Source organism: Pteronotus mesoamericanus, unplaced genomic scaffold, assembly GCF_021234165.1.
Source record: "Pteronotus mesoamericanus isolate MK-2021 breed Mesoamerican mustached bat unplaced genomic scaffold, CSHL_Meso_final contig_116, whole genome shotgun sequence".
In the NCBI taxonomy this organism is placed as follows: Eukaryota; Metazoa; Chordata; class Mammalia; order Chiroptera; family Mormoopidae; genus Pteronotus; species Pteronotus mesoamericanus.
In genome coordinates this window covers 43,516,856-43,530,975 of record NW_026555027.1, presented here as the reverse complement: position 1 = coordinate 43,530,975, position 14,120 = coordinate 43,516,856, and the positions used below count along the sequence as shown (strand labels likewise).

Below are 14,120 nucleotides of genomic sequence, written 5' to 3'. Positions count from 1 at the left end.
ACCTCCAGGTAACACAATAAAAGTGAGCTCTGGTCAGAAATTCAAGTGCTCTAATGATCTGACCAGTTCATCTTTTTAAAGAATACACATTCAAATGTAAAAACGGCCCCTCCTTCAACCTTCAGAAGACAAAAGTGTTAACAGCAGTAAGCACAGCACCCTCTAAAAGATTTACCCTGCTTCCACTATCCTTGGCCTGGCTGCTTCTCTCAGAAGGTCTAACCTACTATTTTAAGTATCAGGTGAAAGAAGTACTTCATTGCAGGGGAGTAATGTTTTGTTACAATACCTTCAGGTTATGTATGATATCTATCCGCTTGTTCTGGCTGTCCTTAAAGTGAACTTGAACTCTGACAGGAAATTCACCCCAGCCTCTCCTGGTCAGGTGAAAAGGAGGCTCTCTAGGGAAAAGCACGTGTTAACACATTATCCATGTGCAATCATTCTAGAGGAAAAGTTTTCTCATAATGGATAAGTTAGAAATTCACATCATTCTGACAATTATTTACATTTCTTCATTTGAAGCTGAATCAATATGCTGCATTATGCTAAGTTGTAAAAGAAAAAAAATCAACTCAAAGATATACTAAATTTTCAATTATTGGATACTTAGAGCTAAGAAATTTACACCATATAATCCAATGTCATTATTGTCACAAAGAACTAAAATGATTTGATGGATGTCACAATATTAGAACCAGACTCCTTAATTGCTACTTGGCAGACATAGGCTGTGAAGTATATGTTCTCTACCCCAGATACTCATATTTATTCTTCTGCTCTGGCAAAAAACAAAATAAATCATGAATACTCATTTTGAAAGTGAGAATTTATTTGAATGTATCTGCTAAGAGGACTTAAAAAATCGTATGTTCACAATATGATCTTTCCCAAATACTGACTATGATTTTTGAGGATAGAGGAATGTGTGTGAATGCTAATTGGACTAAAGACTTCTCAGTCAAAACATAATCTGTAAAGAAAAAGGGAAATTGTTGAAAACAAGACTGGAAAACTTTTTTTAATCGTTGTTGGGTACATGAGGGTTCCATCTACTCTGCTTTTGTGTATGTTTGAAATTTTCCATAATATAAAATTTAAAAAGGTAATTGAGCCCTGGCTGGTGTGGCTCAGTGGACTGAGTGCCAGACTGCAAACCAAGGGGTCACCGGTTCAATTCCCAGTCAGGGCGCTTGCCTGAGTTGCAGGCCAGGTATCCAGTTGAGGGTGCATGAGAGGCAACTGATTGATGTTTCTCCCTCACATAGATGTTTCTCTCCCTTTCTTTATCCCTCCCTTCCCCTCTCTCTAAAAATAAATAAGTAAAATCTTTAAAATATTTTAATTGATATACTTCCAAATACTCAAAAATAATGTTTAAGTTACTGGGGAAAAGAGAGAATGCTTTAAAATGAAAGTGTTTGTTACGAATCACTGGTTTGGAGTTACTGTAATGAAAGAGGTTGCCAAGATTGCAGGAAGAAAGGAACTTTCCGTGGGATGTGCTTTTAGAAAACTAAGGAGGGACTTGAATTCAGTAAAGGAAGGGTCCAAGAACACGACCTGAGAGGAGTCTAACAGACCTGAATTATGAAGCACAGAGGTAGAGGTTACTAGGGGAACCCAAGACAGGAAAATGCCTGAGTATGACAGTACCCTGGAAAGTAGAGAAAGGAATAGCTATGCTACAAATCAGATTAAAAAGAAAGCAAAAAAATCTAGTGTCCTGGATGAAGAAACCAGCTGCACACCAGTTGAGTTAGTAAGAGAAGCAGCCAAGATACTGGTAAAGATTCAAACAGAAATTAAGAGATAGGCTTGCTTTCGGCTCCCTTCTTCTTTAAAAACATATATATTTATTAATTTAAAAGAGAGAGGAAAAGATGGAGAAAGGGAGAGAAAGATCGATGGGCTGCCCCTTGAATGCACCCCAACCAGGGACTGAACCCACAACTGAGGCATGTGCTCTGACCAGGAATCAAACCAGTGACCCTTTGCTTTGCTGGCTGACGCCCGACAAACTAAGCCACACAGTCAGGGTTTGGATCCCTTCTTGGTTGCCAAATCACAAACAAAAACAAAACAAAACAAAAAAGTAGGTATGGGGTCAAATGAGGTGGCCAACCTATGATAGCAGTTTGAAAAGGGATCCAAAGAGATACAGTAGAGCTTAGAGGCATGGTAGACTTAAAAAGAGTAAAGAAAATGCTAGATACATTTGGTCATTTAAATGCCAATAAAGCTAAATGGACATGTAAATGCTAAATTCCAGTAAAGCTAAATTCATTCTGCACCATTCAGCAATTATACTGGTTGTATGCTGAATTTCTCTATCAACGGATACAGTAAATTAGTTGTGTTCCCAATTTATATACATAGGCTAAACTCCAGTGAATGGACAAGAAGAGGAAGAACTGCTACCAGGGAAGACAAACAAATGGCATAAAAGAGGCTATTTTCAATGATGAGAAACTGCATAAATTTCACAACATGAACTTCATTTACTATAAACAGAAAATATTCCAGATGGATAAGATGAAAGAAATTTAAAGAGGAGCTACAGTATGATCTTTTCCTTGGATTTTCTCAGACTCTCATAATATATCTTATTGGGATTTAATATACCTTTACCTTCAGGTTAGTAAAGATTCCTTAGTGAACACAATTTCACATATTACTGAATAATATTTGTTTTTTCTTTTTAGAGACAGCGGGAGAGAGGAAGAAAGAGAAAGAGAAACATCAATGTGAGAAAGAAACATTAAACTGGTTTCCTCCCATATGTGCCCAGACCTGGGATTGAACCCGGCAACCTTTTGGTTACAGGACAACACTCCAACCAACTGAGCCACACTGGCTAGGGCTACATGATACTTTGTAACAATTTAAAATCAGTGTTTTACAAATTTCCATTTCCTGGAGTGAGGAATGAGGAAATAGGCATTGATTTGCACTGTTAATGTAATGAGTTTTTAATGCCATTTTTTTGTAAATCAGATATTTACCATCAATAAAAATATAGTTAATACATTTTAAACAATTCACATGATTGATACTAAAAAAAGTTTTACTAAAACAGTGTACTTATTTTTCACCATATAAGAAATAAGGAAATTTGCTGCTGATCTGGACAATAAAACATACATTCTTTTTATTATTTATATTTTTATAGGCATAGCACTTAAAAAAAAACTTTTATTGATTTTAGAGAGAGAGGAAGAAAGAGAGAAACATCAACATGAGAAAGGACCATCAACTGGCTATCTCCCATATGCACCCCAATCAGGGACTGAACCCGCAACGAAGGTATGTACCCTGATCGGGAGCTGAACACCCAACCTTTTGGTGTATGGGACAACACTCCAAGCAACCGAACCACCCAAGCCAGGGCTAGACAGAGCACTTTTTAAACTCATCTATTTCTTACCAAACTCACTAAAATATCCATATTAGAACCTGGGTTAATTTGGAGTCAGGCTTTCTAAACTCAGAAAATATTATCACCCTATTGGCTATCTTAAACTATAAAACATTCTTAATATACCAAGCATTCAAGTAAATAACCATTTACTATAATTTAACCGCTGGAAGAAAGCAGGACAAAGCAGTATTAACTGAGAAAGGAAACTCTGAGTTATGTCTTGAAGGATGAAGGGCAGATCTTTAGAAAGATAGTCATACTGTGTATGTGCATGTACACAAACGTGTATGTGTGTGTATGTGTATGAAGACAATAGGAAGATGGTATTCCTGGCAGAGAAAACAAGTCTAAGTCACCAGTACAATTCTAAGAGAGGCTTGATGAGCTGTAGAAGGCATTTCCCAGAAATTTCATGAATCATGTATAGATTTAAAACAGATCACAAAATCTTTTGAACACTAATGTTTGAGAGCCTAAGAGTAAAACTGCTCTTTTAGAATAAAATTAAGCTCTACTATTAGAATGAAACAGTATATCAACACTTTTCTGAGGTTCTATCCAGTGAAATTGTCAAGAAAATAAAGTTTTATAAACCTAAAACTTTGCATTGTTTGCACTGGAAAACAACAACATTTATTGATTCTCCTGGGTAGACAGTAATCAAAATATCATAAACGATGTGAAAATTAATCATTGACTCAATGCAATTTCAATCTATAACTTGACAGTTGTATTTTAAGTAATGTGGAACAATGTATATACTCAAGAATGGCCAAGAAAAAAATTTTAGCATAGGGAAATGTACTCTACCAAATATCAAAATACGCTATAAAGCAAAAGAGTTAAAATAGCATACTGGTATGGGAATAAAAATTATTAACAGAGTCTAGCATTGGATCCATGTTTATATTGGAATTGAGTGTACTAAATGCAGGAAAAGGGTAGATCGACTGATAAAACTGCTGTGGGAACAATCATCATGTATATGAAGAAGACAAACTACTACCTACTGAAGTATTCCACTTTCCAACTGCCAACTCCTATCTTTCCAGCTCCATTCCTAATCCAACCAGTCTCTGACCTCACTGGGACTCTCAATTCTTGCCTACACCAATTTTCACTTCTCATCACTGCTCTTATGCAATTTCCTTCTCTCCTTACTCTGCTTAGAATTTATGGTGTAATCACAAGTGTATCCTTATTATTAAAGTGAGGAAATCAACGAACTGAGAGATCAGGGTTTTGGATGAATTGTCTACACGCATGTCAAAGTCCTTAAGAATGATGGCAAGTGTACTGGTAGAGAGAAAATCCATGCACTCAGTCCAAGAACTTTTTGCAAGAGGGGACTGCCTGAAAAATTAGTAGACGCCTGCAACAAGGAAGAGCAGCAAGTTATACAACGCTTTTAAAAAGCTGAGGGTTTTTTTTAAGGGAGGAAAGAAAAGGTGACATGGAAGCCACAAATATAAGCAAGAAAGACACACACCCTATCCCTACACCCAATGGTACATGGAATGTGAGAGAAAAAACCAGCTACCACTTGAAAGTTGTTCTCAGAAGTGGTATCCTCAGGAGACAGGCATGTTTTGTTTGAGAGTCAGGAGTAGAGAGAATGTTCTGAAGAGAGCAGAGGATATAGGAGATTTCCCTGATAATAAGCCACAACCATTTTCACAATACATTCATTCAACAAATGTGTATGTGACAATGTAACATCATATACAGATATCAAGACTATACCATAAACAAGTTTCAGAATTGTATATATAAATATATTCAAAAAATCATTCTTTGTGACTAGTAATAACAACAAACAGCAACTATAATACATATAAAATATTATTACTTCTGAGAGGATAAGATCTGGAGGAACTTTAAATATTAAATATTTCTGTAATGCTAAAATCCTGTATTCAATTCTGTTATAGTCTGTTAGTCATAAAAAAACAATAACCTTTTCATCTTTACCTATATAAACAAGCTTAGTTATTTTCAGAGGAGAACAGAATCAGCTAATATAATTTGTATGGTAACAGTCTGACGGGAAGAAGAATAAGTAGCTGTTCACTGAAAGAGTAATCTCTAAAAGGGAACAGCAGCTAAAACTACATTGTGACTAAAAGCCAAAACTGAGTAAACTACTAACAATACAAGAATTTCAAGGGAGTGTTTACCAATTAAATCACTTTTTTCCCAGTTCAATAAAGCTGTACTTCTTAGGTAAAATAACCCAAGAATGCTTACCGAACTTCCACAAGGTCATTGGGTTTATAGCTGGGATGAAGGAAGAACCAAACTTTCTTAACAAAATGATTAATGCTGGGTTCTCTACGAGACCCTCGGACATATACCATCCATTTGTGGGTTGACTGGTCATTTTCTTCTCTCTTATCGGGAGGTATATACCTAGAGGAGAGGAAAAAACCGAAACTGAATTCTTTTTCTTCCTTCAAAAACCTAACAAAACAATTATCACCTACTTAAGACAAGATTAAAAATAAATTACAAAAAGAAAACTGAAAAATTCACAATTACGTGGAGATTAAACAGCATGCTACTGAACCACCACTGGGTCAAAGAAAAAATCAAAAGAGAAATAAAAAAATGTCTTGAGACAACTGAAATGGAAATACAATATACCAAAACTTAAGGGATGTGGGAAAATCAGTTCTAAGAAGGAAGTTTATATCAATAAAAGCCTACATTAAGAAAAAAGAAAGATCTCAAATAAACAACTTTACACTCCAAGGAACTAGAAAAAGTAAAACAAACTAAGCCCAAAGTTAGTAGAAGAAAGTAAATAATAAACATCAAAGGAGCCTAAAATGACAATAAAAAAGATAAAAGAAACTAGGAGCTGGATTTTAAAAAGATAAACAAAATTGAAAAACTTTTAGCTATACTTACAAAGATAAAAGAGAGGACTAAAATAAAATTTTAAGTGAAAGAGGATGTGCTGCAGCTGATACCATGCACCTACCATGAATCATAAGAGACTATGAACAATTACATGCCAAAAAACTGGACACCTGAGAAGAAATGAATAAATTCCTAAAAACATACACCCTAGCAAGACTGAATCATTAAAAAAAAACAGAGTATCAGAACAGAACAATTACTAGTCAAGAGACTGAATTAGTAATCAAAAAAACCTCCCACCAAAAAAAATTCTAGGACCAGATGGCTTAAAGGGTAAATTCTATCAAACACTTAAGGAAGAATTGGTATCAATACTTCTCAAATCTCTCCAAAAATCAGATGAGGAGGATACACTGAGAAACTCATTTTACAAGGCCACCAAAGCCAAACAAGGACACTACAAGAAAAGAAAATTACAGGTCAATATAGGCAAAAATCCTCAACAAAATATTAGCAAACAAAATTCAACAGTACATTAAAAGGATCATATACTATGATGACATGGGATTTATTCATTGCAATGCATTGCAATAACATATGCAATGAAGCCTGACAGCCATAAATCAATCAATGTGCTATACCACATTCATGAAATGAAAAAAATCATGATTATCTTAATAGATGCCAAAAGGGCATGTGACAAAATCAACATCCATTTATAACAAAAACTCAGTAAATTGGGTGTAGAGCGAGCATACCTCAACATAACAAAGGTCATATACAACAAGCTCACAATTCATATTCAAAGGTAAAAATACTAAAAGCTTTCCTCTAACATCAAGAACACGACAAGGATGTTCATTCTCACCACTTTTATTAAATACAGTACTGCAAGTTCTACAAAAGCAATTAGGCAAGAAAAAGAAATAAATCAGAAAAGAAGAAGTAATACTGTCTCCATTTGCATATAACATGATATTATATATAGAAAACCCTAAAGACTCCATCCCAAAACTGTTAGAACAAATTTGGTAAAGTTACAGGACATAAAATAAACATAAAAAATCAGTTATGTTTCTATACATTACCAATATTCTATCAAAATGAGAAACTGAGATAATTAAATTTATAATAGCATCAAAAACAAAAAAATACTTAGCAATACACTTTAACCTAGGAGATGAAACTTGTACAATGAGAACTATAATACACTGATGAAAGAAATAGAAGAAATGCAAATAAATGGAAACACCTTCCATGTTCATGGATTAGAATTAATATTGCTAGAATGGCCCTGGCTGGTGTGGCTCAGCGGATTGAGTGCCAGCCTGTGAACCAAAGGGTCACCAGTTAGATTCCCAGTCAGGGCACATCCCTAGGTTGTGGGCCACATCCCCACTAGGAGGTGCTCGAGAGGCAACCACACACTGATGTTTCTCTCCCTTTCTTTCTTTCTCCTTTCCCCTACCTCTAAAAATAAATAAATAAAAATCTTTAAAAAAATTGTTAAACTGTCCACACTACCCAAAGAGATCAACAGATTCAATGTAATCCCTATCAAAATTCCAAGGGTATTTTTCACAGAAATAGAAAAAACAATCCTAAAATCTGTATGGAAAAAAGAACAAAGCTGGAGGAATCCCACTGACCGATGATTTCAAACTCTATTACAAAGATGTAGTAACATATAATCATCTTAATAGATGCGGACTAACGAGCAAAACAGTATGGTACTGGCATAAAAACAGACACATGATTAATAGAACAGAACAGAGCCCAAAAATAAACCCATGCATATATGGTTTATTTGCATATACAACAAAGGAGCTAATATATACAATGGGGAAAGGACAGTCTCAAAAAATGGTGCTGGGAAAAATGGACAACCATGTGAAAAGAGTGAAACCCCATGTGCACCATATACCCCCCCCAAAAAAAAGAGAGAGAGAGAGAGATTAATGACTTAAATTTAAGATCTAAAACAAAGAAAAAAACTGCTAAAAGAAAACATAGGGAATAAGCTCCTTGACATTGGTCTGAGAAATGACTTTTTGGATTTGACACCAAGAACAAAGGTAACAAAAGCAAAAATAAAAAAGCACGGTTTCATCACAGCAAAAAGCTTCTGTACAGGAAAGGACATTATCAACAAAATGAAAAAGCAACTTATAACATGGGAAAAAAATGCTTGCAAATCATACATCTAATAAGGAGTTAATATTCAAAATAAGTAAAGGAGTCACACAATTCAATAGCTCCCACCCCCACCCCCCAAAAACAAAAAGGCCCAATTTAAAAATGGGAGACCTGCACAAATGTTTTTTTCTGAAGACACAGAGATGGTCAACAGGTACATGAGAAAGTGCTTAATATCACTAAACATCAGGAAAATGCAAATCCACAATGCATTATGACCTCACACCTGTTAGAATGGCTATTGTCAAAAATACAAGTCACCTGAGACTAAGACAAAATAATATTGACTGTAAACTGTAATTGAAAAATAAAATGAAAAAAAAACCCCAAGATATAACAAGTGTTGGCAAGAACACAGAGAAAAGGGAAATCTTGTGCACTATTGGTGGGAATGTAAATTAGTGCAGCTACTACAGAAAACAGTATGGAGATTCCTCAAAAAATTAGAAACAGAGAAGTACTCCTTTTTTGTGTATACATATGCAAAGACATTGAAAACAGGATATCGAAGAGATATCTACACTCCCATGTTCACTGCAGCATTATTTACAATAGCCAAGATAAGAAAGTAAGTGTCCATCAACAGATGAAGATGTGAATATATATATTTTATAAAATGAAATATTATTCAGCCATGACACATGAAAAAAGGAGATTCTGTATTTGTGACAACATGGATGGACCTTGAGAGAATTACGCTAAGTGAAATAAACCAGAAAGAAAAAGACCAATACTGCATAGTATCCCTTATACATGGAATCTAAGAAAAGCCAAAAGGCTGCCAGAGCTGAGGGTTGGGGAAAATACAGAGAGGCTGGTAAGAGGGTACTAACTTTCAGCTATAACAGAGGATCTAATGTATAGTGAATATAGTTGATAACATGGTATTATAATTGAAATTTGCTAACAGAACTTAAATGTACTCACACAACAATAAAAAATGATCAACATGTGAGGTGATGATAGGTGTATAAATTAACTCAATGAGAGAACCCTTTCAAAATGTATACAGGTATCAAATGATCACTTTAAATATTTTACATTTTTGTCAATTACACCTCAATAAAGCTGAAAAAATTTTAATTAAAAAAAAATTTAAATTGCAGCAAGATTTAACAGCTCTACTAGCCAAAGTGAGTCTCTGCAGTTAATCCTTTTCTTTTAAATATGTTTTTTGGTCTATGGGGCATGCCCCTAAAGTTTGTTTCATTTTCTGATTATTACTATGCAATTTTAAAAAATTAACCTTGCTTTTCCCTCCAAGTGGGTACATGATGTGGAAATAAACTGATAAATATTTTATTCTTGGGTTAGGGAACCTCTAGCAGGGGTGTCCAACCTTTTGGTGTCTCTGGGTCACAGTGGAAGAGTTGTCTTGGGCCACTCATTAAATACACAAATAATAATGGAAACTGATGAGCAAAAAAAAAAAAAGGCTGTAAGTAAATTTATGATTTTGTTGGGCCACATTCACAGGTATCCCAGGCTGCAAGCTTAGGGACTGCTGGTTGGATGCCCCTGCTAGACTTTGGATTGATGTCATGCAGATTTCAGGATGCTAGAACTTTGGACTCTTCTGGTTCCTACTCACTGCCACCAAGAATGTTGCAACTGGTTTGGCCTCTTAGAAGCAAAAAACAAGCCATTCCCTTAAGTCCCGCCCATGGTAAAACTAGTATCTTTAGCCTTTCCTCTTGCAGATGTGTTTTTATTTCATGAGGGCCCTTATTAAATTCTGTTGGAAAATATGGTCATGATCTTCTATGTGGGTTGTCTATGCCTACAGTTACCCTTGGTGATGCAGTGGGCCAAGCTGCCTAACCTAGTTCTTCTTCAGCAATATTCTTGTCCAGTCTTGACTCTGTGCTCTTCCATATATAAAAATCAGCCTGTGAATTTTCATGAACTGTTAATCAGAATATTCACATAAAAATTGGATAGTACTGAGCCTTCCTATTCATGAACATGGTATGCTGCTTATGTCATGTCTTTTAATATAGTTTTTTAAATTCTCCATGGAAGACCAGCATGTCTTTTGTTTATTATAGTTTTATTGCTATAGCAAATATATCTGTAAGAACCATGTTTTCTAATTTTGTGGCTGTCACACAAAGAAAATAGACTTCTGTGTCTTGATGTTATATTCAACAACCTTGCTAAATTCTCATTAACTCTAAAACTTATCAAAAATTGTTTTAGATTTTCCCACATAGACAATACCATCTATTAATGACATTTTGTTTCTTATTTTCTAATCCATATTTTTTTAATTTTTAAAATTTCACGATATTACTTAGCATCTCCAAGATACCCCAATGTTTAATAAGAGTAATGACACCAGGTATTTGTCTTGTTCCTAATTTTTTTTTTTTAACATTTTTTAGAGAGAGGGGGAGAGAAGGAGAGAAAGAAAGAAACATTGATGGTTGCCTCTCTCATATCCCCAACTGGGTTCCCTGTCCCGCAACCCAGGCATGTGCCCTGACGGCAAATCAAACCTGATCACTTGGTTCACAGGCCAGTGCTCAACGCACTGAGCCACATCAGCCAGGGCTTGTTCCTAATTCTAAAGGGAAGACTTCTAAGTTTACCACTGAGTATATTTGCTGTAGGTTTTTTGAAGACATTCTTCCTCTGAGTTAACTAAATTCTAAGTCTGCCATGAAAATTTATTACAAATATCAATAGATGTTGAGTTTTGTCAAATATTGTTTCTACATTTTTTCAGGTGATTGTGTATCTTAATATGTTAATGTGTCTATTACATTTATTGATTTCTAATGTTAACCCAAACTGCATTCCTTGCTCATGACTACCATTTCTATAGTAATTGAATTCAGTTTTCCAAGGATTTTTTCAATATTGTTGCATCTATATGCATAAGTATGAATGTCCTATAATTGTCCATTTCATATGCACTCCCTGTCAGGCTTTATTAGCAAAGTAAGGATATGCTTATAATGTAAGTTGGTATTAATCCCTTTTTCCCCCAGATATTGTATACCACTGGAATTATCTGTTTACTCAGACTGTAAAACAATCTAAGCCAAGAGGTTTTGTTTTGTTTTGTTACAGGAATATTTTAAAAATCTACACTTACTTAGTAGTTCTAAGACTATTCAGTTTTCCTTTGTTGAGTCACTTTCAGTTGTATTTTTGTAGGAATTTTTCATTTCCTCTAAGTTTTCAAATGTATAGGTATAAAGATGTACATAATTTCTTATTTCTTTAATAGTGCAGTATTTATAATATTTTTCATTTCTAATATTTGTGTCTTTTTTCCTTACTTAATTTCACCTGGTTTATGCATGCTGTATTTACTGGCATCTCTGGGCCATACTGGAAGAAGAGTTGTCTTGGGCCACACATTAAGTACACAAACATTAATGAAAACTGATAAGCAAAAAAATGGTCCATGCAGAATTTTCATGATATCCAACCACCACAGAGCAAAAAAACTCCTCACATAATATATAGCAGCCCTTTTGATAGTCTTTTAAAATTGCTGAGCAGGTCCCAAGCTTGTGATCACTAATATAGAAAATGTACATATCTAATTAATAAAACTAAGTAATGTTTTAAGTAAATTTACAGTTTTGTGTGGGGCTGCATTCATAGGCATCCTGGGCATGTGGCTGCAGCTTGGACATCCCTGACATAGATCATTAACAATCTTTGTTTATGGTATCCTGAGATTTTTAATATACATCTTGTTTGTTATTAGTGGTCCATTAACAGGGGCTTAGAAGAGTCCCCCAATCTGACTTTTCCCCAGATAATTTTTATAATTCCAAATCCTTTATTTTAATAATTGAATCGAATTATAACTTCCATAAGTACAGCAATTTATTCATCAATCAAATATTTATTGAACATCAACTACTTAAGGTATAAAACCAATAAGACTTACTACATAAAAGAGATACCAGTTTGACTTGGGGAAAATGTATGAAAATAGGAAATGATGATATGAGAAAAATGATGAGAGAAAACAGAGGAAGTGTACCTGAGGTTGGAAAAGGGCAAATAAGACTTTGAGGAAATAACATTCTTACGCTAACTGAAGATTTGTATCTTTCTCCTTTCATATATATTTAGCACAAATGTTAACGTTCCTGTGAAATAGCATGAGATCATACCGTTAAAGACAAAGCCCTTTAACTTGGAAGAATTCTGTCTTCAAGACCTGCTCTGCAATCTTTTGCTACAAATTTGAAACATTTCAATTTGGGCAACCAATAAACATCTTTAGGAACTTGCTAAGGCCCCTAAGGTTAAAACTAGGTCAGAAGTTAAAAATTCCTTCAAATTTATCCACACTTACATGCTTGTGTAAAAGCCCATGTCTTAAAATTTTTTACCAAGCACAATTTTATTCTATGTCAAAGATTAGCAGACAAAGTAAGGCAGTCTCAAGTCCAAATCTTAGCTTACTTTCAAAACAACTAAGAGTTTGGAAAAAAAGAATCCCTAAAACCTCCATCTACTGTAATGCTAAGACTATGCCAGAGTTCTAGTAACATAAATGGATAACTGAAAAATGAGACAATTCAACTGGATACTCACTTGGACACATTGCCCACTACTATTGTTTTCTTTACAAAAAGTCGTGAAGTTTCATCTCCTGTAAGATCAGCATTCCGCTGCTCTGTTTTATGGGAGCCAGTAACACTAGAAGTGTCCTGAAAGAAATCATAATTTTCATTTTCAACCTGGACAGTTTTTAGTACGCAGGAACTGCAAAATCATACAAAGTATGAATGGAGTAACTCGGATTTTTTTTTATCACAAAATTCTGTGGCTTTGTGGCACCTCAGAGCACAACAGAGTAATTTCACTATCATTTTTGCATTAGTTGAGACCAAAAGTTTATACACTATAATTCCATGTGTACAGGTGTGTTTTTAAATAGGCATACACATCTGCTTTGTATATGCAAACAGGATGTGGAAGGATACACAAGAAAACTATTGCAATGGTTACGTCTGGAAAATGGGAATGGGGAAAGGGCTCAATGGAATTTACTTTCTTTTCAAATGTCTGTATTATCAAAACATTTTCAATGAGAAGTAATATAAACATAATGATTAAAGTTTGCCTATGGAGACTGCCAGGGTTTAAAGTCTAGTTCTTCCATGTACTAGATGTGAAAAACTTGGGTAATTACTTAACTTCTCTGTCTCAATTTCCTCACCTATAAAATAAGGATGATAATAGTTTTTACCTCACATGATTGTACTGTTCAGTTCTTAGAAAAGTGCCTGAAGCATAGTAAGTACTAAATATCTGTTACAGAAACATAAACATGTAGATTACATAAAAGATGATAAATTCCTAAATCCAATGACCAGCACAACCTAAATTCTTTTTAACTATTAAAAGAAAAACATATATGGTATTTTTCCAAAAATAATACTAAAAAAGACAAGTAAATCCAACCATTAAGAATTCTGATTTTTGAGTGGTGGCATTATGAGTAATTTTTCTATTCCTTTTACTTTTCAGCAATGAATACATGAATTTATAATCAGAAAATTTTTTAAATTTTATTTTTATCAAAAATAAATTAAATCCTTGATGTCTGTGTATGTGGAAAGCAACCTGGAAATCTGCTCTATCAGAATACCTGACTGAGAAAAAC

At 34.5% G+C, this 14,120-nt stretch overlaps 1 protein-coding gene across 1 annotated transcript in view; it reads right to left on the bottom strand.

The window, feature by feature from the left end:
- YEATS2 (YEATS domain containing 2) overlaps nucleotides 1-14,120 on the bottom strand; it is an 84,281-nt gene that overhangs the window by 50,228 nt on the left and 19,933 nt on the right. The window contains exons 7-9 of the mRNA XM_054581189.1: nucleotides 13,046-13,161; nucleotides 5,669-5,830; nucleotides 290-401 (exon numbers count right to left, since the gene is read on the bottom strand). Coding sequence (XP_054437164.1) covers nucleotides 290-401; nucleotides 5,669-5,830; nucleotides 13,046-13,161 — 390 coding nt within the window. The remainder of the gene's footprint in view (nucleotides 1-289; nucleotides 402-5,668; nucleotides 5,831-13,045; nucleotides 13,162-14,120) is intronic.